This window comes from Notothenia coriiceps, unplaced genomic scaffold (genome assembly GCF_000735185.1).
Source record: "Notothenia coriiceps isolate Sejong01 unplaced genomic scaffold, NC01 NC01_scaffold00031857, whole genome shotgun sequence".
Lineage (NCBI taxonomy): Eukaryota > Metazoa > Chordata > Actinopteri > Perciformes > Nototheniidae > Notothenia > Notothenia coriiceps.
The window spans coordinates 1-9,574 of NW_011364558.1; the positions used below are offsets into that span (position 1 = coordinate 1).

Below are 9,574 nucleotides of genomic sequence, written 5' to 3' on the forward strand. Positions count from 1 at the left end.
GGGTCCAGTTGAGCAGGTCTCTCTCTCTGGTCAGCTGTTCTCCCCGTCTCTCTAAATCCGTCATTTCTGTCCGCAGCTGCAGAATCTCTGCCATCAAGTTGTTTCCTTCTCTGTGCTGCTCTGACATGACTGTGTTTACCGATTAAAGGAGGAAACTGTTACCTTTGCACTCACTTGTTGTTTTAACTAATGAAATCAGTTAGACAGACTTACAGTGGATTCTGACGGCGATGAAGGTCGACACCAAGATGAAACCAATAATCCCCAAAGCTATTGCCACCAGATGAAGCAGAGTGTATCTTTGAGCTTTCTTTTCCTTTTCTACAAAGAACAGAAAAACAATCAATTCATAAAAGAAATTCATGGCAAATTATTGTTATTTTTATTTATTTAGATCCATAACGAACCTGGTATGGCAGGATCTGCATCCAACACATTCTTCTCCAATATCTTCACCTCATCGTAGATTGCTTCCATTTCGTTCGGTTTCTCTGCAAAATGCAAAAGAGTTTGAAGGAAATTAGAACTGTAAGTTGTGAGATAAGTGACTTTTGAAAGTCACTCCCTTCCCTTTTCTGCAGTGTATTTCAAGTGACAAGGTTTCTGTTCTCATTAAAGGGTGTCAAAACCCGAGGTAGATGAAACAGGAAACCAAAGAAACATACATCTGAAATATGTGTTTTGATTCATTATCAGTGGAAAATGTAGAGCAAACAGCTGAAGTAGTAAAAGTAGTTAATGGTGCACTTATTCTGTAGTTTATTTTATCAGGCCACGTATTGTTATATCACACAGAGATTCATTTCAGGCTTAGTCTACTTTATTTAAGTTTAGACCCTAAATCTATGCAATAATTGAATATTACAGCCAAACACATCAGATATCATGGATCAACTTCATTTGTTGAAGTGAGAACAATATTTATCTTAATATATTAAATAATAAATATATTTCTCAATGTAAATGACTCTTATAATAAATGAACCATGGCACTAGACGTTTAGAGGTATTGCTTTTACATGAAATACTGTCTTTTTTTCTTAACCTTAGCAGGTTAACTGGAGCTGTGTATACTGAGTCTAAAAACATTTATTCAGTCCTGTTTATAAAGCTGTTTTAAATGAAGTTGTAGAACAGTGGATAATATTACGTTTTGCATCTCAAAGTTTACCAATGCATCTATTAAATAAACTCTTTTCAACACAACATGTCTGTATTGTGTGTTTTCAGAAGTACCTCTGCTGCTGTAACAACCAAATGTACACAATGTTGCGATACAGGAAGTTGACACATTTAAACTGTATCTCTTACTGAAGTTCACCTTTTAACCTGTCAGGTTCATCATCTGGTTATTGTTNGAAGCAGAGTGTACCTTTGAGCTTTCTTTCCTTTTTCTACAAAGAACAGAAAAACAATCAATTCATTGGAAATATTCATGGCAATTATGTAATTTTTGTCCTTTTTAGTATCCATAACGAACCTGGTATGGCAGGATCTGCATCCAACACATTCTTCTCCAATATCTTCACCTCATCGTAGATTGCTTCCATGTCCTTCGGTTTCTCTGCAAAATGCAAAAGAGTTTGAAGGAAATGTAAACTTTAAGTTGTGAGATAAGTGACTTTTGAAAGTCACTCCCTTCCCTTTTCTGCAGTGTGACTGTATTTCAAGTGACAAGGTTTCTGTTCTCATTAACAGGTATCAAAACCTGAGGTATATGAAACATAAAACCAAAGAAACATACATCTGAAATATGTGTTTTGATTTATTATCAGTGGAAATTGTATAGCAAACAGCTGAAGTAGTAAAAGTGGTTAATAGTGCACTTATAATAAATGAACCATGGCACTAGAAGTTTAGAGGTATTGCTTTTACATGAAATACTGTCTTTTTTTCTTAACCTTAGCAGGTTAACTGGAGCTGTGTATACTGAGTGTAAAAACATTTATTAAGTCCTGTTTATAAAGTTTTTTAAATGAAGTTGTACAGTGTAGAACAGTGGATCATATTATGTTTGCATGTAAAAGTTTACAAATGCATCTATTAAATAAATCCACTTACATTTGTTTTCTTCATGGTACCTTTAGCTTCTGCTCTACATAGTATAATACAGTGAAAACCGTGTGCAGTACCCTCAAATATGTGCTTACAGTGAGTATTACAGTACATATTATTTCCAATGCTGCCCTAGGTGCAGTTGGGCAGACAGAATATGTACAGCATCAAAACAAAATTCATGACTCACCATGAGCAGAATTACCCTTAATCTTGAAAGTCACCGTCACGTAATTCAGTTCTTCTTCCATTATCCTGTCAGGTTAATCCCAGACAGAACGCACCTCACCTCAGAGACCAACACTAACACCATGGCAGTGGTTTAAATGCAGGATATCGTGAGTGCACTTTGGTTTGGTTAAGGACAAAAGGAAACCCACTGTGAGGGATTACACGTCATGCACTTCTTCTTTTTGCAGAATGTGTTAAGACTGACTAAGTCGTGTTCTCTTGTTGTTTTACAGGAACACATTTCATCATACAATAAGAAACCATCACAGGTCTTATTATTACACGTATTAACAAAATAACAAGATAGTTAACAGATTTGTCAGTGACTTCTTGTCTTGAGTTCACCAGATGGCTGTTATGGAGTTTATGTTGTTTTAAACGTGCTTTTTTTTCTCAGCATGTTGAAACATTTAGCTGGATATTTTAGTTTTAAATGAGGAAAAAGACATAATTTCTGTATTGAATGTCTGTATCCATAACCTGTCTTTTATGATTTTGTTTGACATTTGGTACGATGCTCGAACTTCTTTTTGAAATCTTGAACTCTGAACTTGAATTGAGTAAAAATAAAAAGAACATGTACATACATGGGGTTTTCCTCTTTCCTCTTTCAAATCACTTGATCGTCTGCCCTTGCTTTCCGTTGACTCAAATATTATTTGATATTTTGTTTATTTAAATCCAGGTTAATCTTGTATTTAATTTAAAATGTTGTTCAATCTTCATTTATTTTGCAAATGAAACAGAAATGTTTTATGAACACTCAAATTGGTATTTCAATTAAATGACCATGGCCAGCTCTACATTTAATCAATCAAATGTTTCTGTGTTAAATGTAAATTAAAGATCAGTGAGGATAATTGAGTAAAATACATGACAGATACATTCATTCATCAATAGACATGTTTTACTTAATAAGTTTTAACATTGTTTGTCCAGCAGATGGCGATCAAAAACTATTTGTACACACAACATATACGTACACTCAGTTGCCAGTTTATTGGGAACACGCAGCTGAAACTCATGCAGTCCAATGCAGCATCAGTCCTTAAATAAATCCTACCTTTATAACGTTTTCAATAAGGGAGGTGTTGATTAAACTTTATAGTCATTAGGGAGGTTTTGTTTTTGAATATTATTCCCTTATACTCTAGTCTAGGGTGTTTCTATGATGTTGGCCATCCCATTTTGAATCAAGGAGGGTAGACACAATAACATAAACATCTCTATTGGTCAAGAATGTTGTTATCTCAAACGCATAAAAGTAAGGGAGGTGTTTTTTAAAGTAAAAACATATCGTCCATATAAAATAAAACGTATCAAAATGTTTTGTAAATGTGAAGTGGAAAAGACTAGATAAAGAGATCTAGTTACCCTTAACCTGAAGTGACCTACTGATCTGAGTTTAATAATATGTCCATAGGAAAATAATAATCTGCATGAGGATATGACTCAGGTGTAATGAAGGCGATTGACCAATCAGCGAGCTGGATTTTTTTTCAGGAAACGCTCGCTGGTTTCCACCTGCGGGCAAAAAGCCACAAGGAGCCGGAGAGCCTCGAGGCTGAAAGCTTTTCCTTAAAAACCCGGGAAAAGTAGGAATATATCAATTTATTTATATTTTTAAGGACTTACTGGTGAGCAGAGATGGTTTGCGGAGGATACGTTTGCACCAAGAACGCACTCTGCGCCCTCAATATACTTTACATCGTGAGTATGATTACTGCTGTTGAACCGATGGGGATTTAACTGGAATAAGGCTTTAAATGTCAACACATGTTTCTGCTTTCATCATGATTTGTGCTTGTTACCCGTTTGTTAATTATTTAAAAAGATGTGAGCGTTTATTAAGAGTCGTTTCCTTGTTTTGGCAGCAGGCAGGTGTTTGTGGTAAATGATTAGGCACAGAGTTCATGGCTGTAGCTAGTACTGCTGGCTTCACAAAGAAAGGATAATAAATGCTTAATCATAAATAAATGTAGGCTTATTCAAACTTTCAGGCATCTCTGAGTCTCTGACCAAAACAACACGACATATCTCTTAATTTTGTTTTTATTTGACCTTTTTAACTAATTGTATTTATTAGTTTTATTTCACCCACAAACAACACGACATTCACTACATTCTTTTTTTTTAAAGTACAAATATAAATATACTTGCATAGCACGTTATGATGGATTTGGTTATTGGGATATCCATAATAGTAGTAGGCCTATAGAACTAAAAGGCTATGTAAATGTCATGTTATTGCACTAACCCCACATGTTGAGTCTCAAGCAGGTCTGACATTACAGATCATTTTAAATTTGCATCTTTAAAACAAAGAGCACAGTCACCGTAAAGGACAGTTTTTTTTTTGTTACGACATCATCAACATTAGTACAACAATCTATAAAAATAGGGATTAAAATATATTTTGTATACAAAACAAATCCAAAATATCAGGGTGAAGCCTGCCTCTTCTCCCGCGCGGCATAAGGCCTCCACGTTAAAGCAAAGAAAGCCTTTGTGTTCCCGGAGACTACACATATTTTATTAGAAAACTAAAACTGGAAATGTTGTCGGGACTTTCAAAGGCAGTTCTATATCTATACACTCTGGAGACTGTCTCGGAGAAAGAGTTTCAATGAAAATAAAATGATTAATTGTATCAGCAACTATGTGGCTAGTGTGAGAAGTATGTTGATCTTTACCTCAACTAACACGCCTTCAACCAGCTGGTATACATCATGGAGCCTCCACATGACATATCAAACGGCCCTTTTATAGGCTCAATATAAGACGTGGCCATTTTGTGTGTCTTTGTAATTATCTTGGTCTTTCTGTAGTTCTTTCTGTCTGTGGTTGTGTGTCTATCCATCTCTATGTTGTCATTTAATGTTTCCTTGTGGTCACTTTGATTCTCTTTTTAGGTTGGTATGTGTCTCTTTTGGTATTATTTTGTAGATGAAGGCCATGTTGTTTCCTGACATGTTGTGTCCCTGGTCTTGTGCTCTTTAGGCCCCTTCAGTAATCCTACATGTTCCTTCTTCTCTCAACATTGTTTCCTTCCTCCTCAGTTGGTGAGTCTGCTGCTGGTTGGAGTGGCAGGTTGGGGGAAATGGTTTGACCTGGTTTCCAGCATCAGAGTGGTGGCGGGGGTCATCGGCGTCGGGGTCTTCCTGTTCCTGGTCGCCTTTGTGGGGCTGTGCGGCGCCCTGAAGCACCACCAGGTCCTGCTCTTCTTCGTATCCTTTGGTTTGTTTGACTGAGCGCAAGGAGTCGCATCACACCTCAAATGGTTGTGTGCCAAAGGAGGAGTAAATAACCCAAACACTCTTTTATCGCTCTGTTAAGCTTGTGTTTCATTAGCTCTTGCGAGATTTCAGAATGTTTTTTTTAAATCTTATAAAAACGTCCTTAACTTCCTTCAGTACATGATGGTCCTGTTCATAGTGTTTGTCGGGCAGTTTTCTGTGTCCTGTGCCTGTCTGGCCCTGAATAAAGACCAACAGGTATGTTCATTTTGTCTACGTCGGTTCTATGATAAAGTTATTTTGGCCTATTAGTGTCTCAGAAACATTAATACTCGCACATGTGTTGAGTGAAAGGTATTTATTCAATTATAAATTCAGGGTGATTCATGTTAATCCCTTGTTGTTTTCTTATGCTTTCTAATGAAATAAATGAAAAGACAACCAGACTGTGTGCTTTTCCTTTACAGAAACTTCTACTGGAAGTTGGATGGAACAAATCCGAGGCGACTCAAAGCGACGTAGAGAAAACCCTCGGCTGTTGCGGCTTCTCCTTTGTTCCCATCAATGGCTCATGTGCTGCTGTAAGTCAATCCAACTGGAATATATTTTTCCTCTTAGGAACAATATGATCTTGACTTGTATGATCATGTTAATGAATGTTCTACTGTTACTTCTACTAGAGTTGCTTTGACACCCACCCTGAGACGTGTGTAACGTGCTCCACCACCATACTGCAGTATGCCGGAGAGGTGCTACGCTTTGTGGGCGGTATCGGACTCTTCTTCAGCTTTACAGAGGTCAGTAAATGTCATAGCAACAAATCATTCGGTGTAGAGTGGGTGCTGATGTAGACGTTTAGATTAATTGTGCTGGTTTTATCATAAATGCAACAAAAAAACGTGACACTAACACTTATCTGTCTTTTCTTTTAGATCCTTGGAGTTTGGCTCGCTCACAGATTCAGAAATATCAAAGATCCTCGATCAAATCCTGGAGCCTTCCTATAACCACTCGTACAGTAAATAAACCAAAAAATGAACACTGCTGAATAATTGTTCCTCTAACTTTGAAAATCAAACTTACAAGGACATTTGTATTGAGTTGGACTGTTAGTTTTGACCATTATATTATAACAGTAGTATGTAGAAACACAAGTAGAGGAAATGCCTTGTTAGCTACACATCTTTGTAAAGATTTCTCACAGATGATATTATTACCTGCTTCCTTACTTTCATTGAAATTATGCAGTTTTTGTTTCTTCGAATATTGTGTTTCTTTGGAGAAGTTGTTGGACATTAAGGGTGACATTTAACATGTCCGCTTTCTTGCATTTGATGGCACTATCATGTCTGTAACATAATTATGAAGCTAACAGCTGCTTAGTTTAGCTTAGCGTAGCATAAAGACTGGAAGCAAGGGGAACCAAATCCACCAGAAAGAAGTGTGTTTGGTTTGATGGAGGGTTACATGTCAGACAATTTCTTTCCTGAGAGGAAAAGATTACAACCACAGGCTGTTTCCCCTTTCTTCCATTCTTAATGCTAAGCTAACCGACAGCAGGGGTAACTTTATTTATTAATCTGACTTCTGGCAAATAAGGATAACTCCATAAATGTTGAACTCGTTCTTAAGAGTTTAACAGCAGCTGTGTATGTTCACACACACACACACACACACTCACCTTATGCAAATACACCGCAGGTTATGCAAATACACCGCAGGTTAGCACCATGATGGCTGACTGTGCTCACCACTCCCAGAGATTAAATGATAATGGCTGAACACAATTCACTGTGTTTTGCAGACAGTGGATTTGGGTGTTGGATCAAAATCATGCTTTTGTTTTCTATGTATATTTATTTCTTTGTTTCTTGTTTGAAACACATCAAAACATTGTATTCCTACTAAATCATGCTTCATCATATTGTTTGTCTCATTTCTTTCATTGTCAAATAGATAACCATGTGGGGTTGCAGTAGACGTATGGGAAATGTTATGATAAGCTTATCAGATTAAGTGCTGATAAGGAGCGGTGTTTTCACTTGGGAGTAGGAAACTTGGTGCCACATGACTGCGTCACATTCCCAAACAGGATGCCAACCAGGAACTGTTTTCACTCTTTAGATTCCTCTGAATATCATGAAAGGCAGTCCAACCTGTTTAGTGGTGCAGCTTCAGCACTGCCATTGTTAAATGAGGTCATTGTGTGAATAATTAACAGCGTTTTATATTTAGATCCATCTATTCATTATATAAAGAGATCCTTCTGTCATAGCATTCATTGGCAAGGTGGAGCCTATGACATGGCTTTATGTAGACTGATGTAACATATTCAAATATTCCTACAAGTTTCTGTCCGAAGAGACTCTTCATATTTTGGTATATTAGAGAACCTATTAAAGATTTTAAGTGTAGCCCATTTCAGATCATCCCTCTTGACCCTTTAACAGTGTTTTGTTATTGCTTTTTTTTGTCTGTCAATATTTTACTCAAACTGTGGTTAGCAGCAAAGCAACCTATTGTTATCCACTTCACAACAACAGCCATGCAGATCAGATTTGAGGCACTAGTGAAAAGGAGTGGGATAATGTATAATTCCCAGCATTAAGACATTAAGAAAAGCTAAATGTGTGGGTATAAAGCAGAACTAAGAAGTCATGTTACTCTGAGTATGCACTTAAATACAGCAATGTTATGAGTTGACTGTGTGTAAAGTCAGACACTAGACTATACATCACCTGTATTTACAGCGATGTAGAAACATATGAATGTTTTAAAAGTCATTCTTATTCTTCAAATACTCCAGAATATATGCTGCACATTTTTTCTCATAGCTATTTAGTTAATTGTAGTGAAGTGATGCCTTTAGACTGTTTAATGTATATATCTAACTATTTATATAGAAAATGACCATAATTAAAGTTGTGTTATATGATAAAAAGAAACAGATCACAATTTGCTCTTTTTTCTACTCAAGACAAGGACAAGGTAAAACACTAAACAAAACTGTATTACCCACACATCTGGGCTGGAAGACTTGGATGTACTTCCAGGGTCAAAGATCATTTGGGACGAAGTATGAAGGAAGCACATGGTGAGTGAGGCAGTTTATTTGACCACTTCTGACCCTTAGCTGCTAAGTTGTGATTCGGTGCGGCAGGATCAACAATTTATATTGAAACTAGCAGACATGGTGAAAAAGAGAATTGCTGGCAGTTGGCATGCAAAATGTAGAATTTGAAAGTGTTTGCTCTCCGAGTGAACTCAAGTCACCTCCATCTCAAGAAAATACATTTGTATTCCTTGTGTTCTTTAATCTCCTTTTTTCTTCAACATGACCAAAGCATTTATTTTGCATACTTTGCTATATTTGATCCTTAGAATATAAAGCAATCTCCTGTCAAAACATGAACCTCTGTCACATTCAGCTGAACGCTTCAAAGCCATGTGTTATTGTTTGAAAGGCCTTGAATCTGCTTTTCTTCTGCGGCTGTCCAGCTTGTATCACACTGTCCCCTCATATTGTCTGCAGGGATCATTGCTGAAATGAGTGCATATCAGATATATTTATTTATTGTATAAGTATGAAGACATAACTGCACATCATCTTGTCTTCAAACTTCTGCAGAGCTCTTGAGAATCTTCTTATGATATAATGTCTACTGGATCTGGGCAGCAAGTCTTTTTCTCAGATCAAGCTGTCTGGGTTTGTCAGCTTGAGAGAGAGCTTGGTAAACCCCGGCAAAGTTCAATCTGGTTCTCGTCACTTTGGGCTGCGTGCGGACTTTTAAACAATAGATGTTCTTTCTGTGCAAGATGATGAAGGACCATGCAGAGACTCCTACACCTAACCCCACAGCTTTCACAGTAAGTAAGATATAAGTTCATTTATGTTTGTGGTCACAATTTAAAAAAAAAAGATGTGATTATTTTGTGTACCCTTTTTCTTTGATAGAGCTGAATAAACACTACAACATACAGTGAGAGGTAGGTTTAGGTATTTGTTGTCAATGTAATGTATTGCAGTATCAAGTCAGAGCATGTCCCTGTTC

General features: G+C 36.9%; 1 protein-coding gene across 1 annotated transcript; it reads left to right on the top strand.

Moving 5' to 3' along the window:
* The first annotated feature begins 3,794 nt into the window (after window positions 1–3,794).
* tspan13a (tetraspanin 13a) lies at window positions 3,795–7,446 on the top strand. Its single transcript, XM_010788551.1, has 6 exons — window positions 3,795–3,996; window positions 5,346–5,513; window positions 5,700–5,780; window positions 5,990–6,103; window positions 6,203–6,319; window positions 6,455–7,446. Exons 1-6 carry the CDS (start codon window positions 3,934–3,936, stop codon window positions 6,527–6,529), a joined length of 618 nt encoding a protein of 205 aa, XP_010786853.1. The 5' UTR covers window positions 3,795–3,933; the 3' UTR covers window positions 6,530–7,446.
* The last annotated feature ends 2,128 nt before the right edge of the window (window positions 7,447–9,574 follow it).

Bases quoted from the DNA above. Each gene is read 5' to 3' on its own strand.
- tspan13a (XM_010788551.1), top strand. From the start codon at position 3,934: ATGGTTTGCGGAGGATACGTTTGCACCAAGAACGCACTCTGCGCCCTC. The intron at 5,514-5,699 runs GTATCCTTTGGT...AACTTCCTTCAG, and splicing joins ACCAGGTCCTGCTCTTCTTC to TACATGATGGTCCTGTTCAT. The intron at 6,320-6,454 runs GTCAGTAAATGT...CTTTTCTTTTAG, and splicing joins TCTTCTTCAGCTTTACAGAG to ATCCTTGGAGTTTGGCTCGC.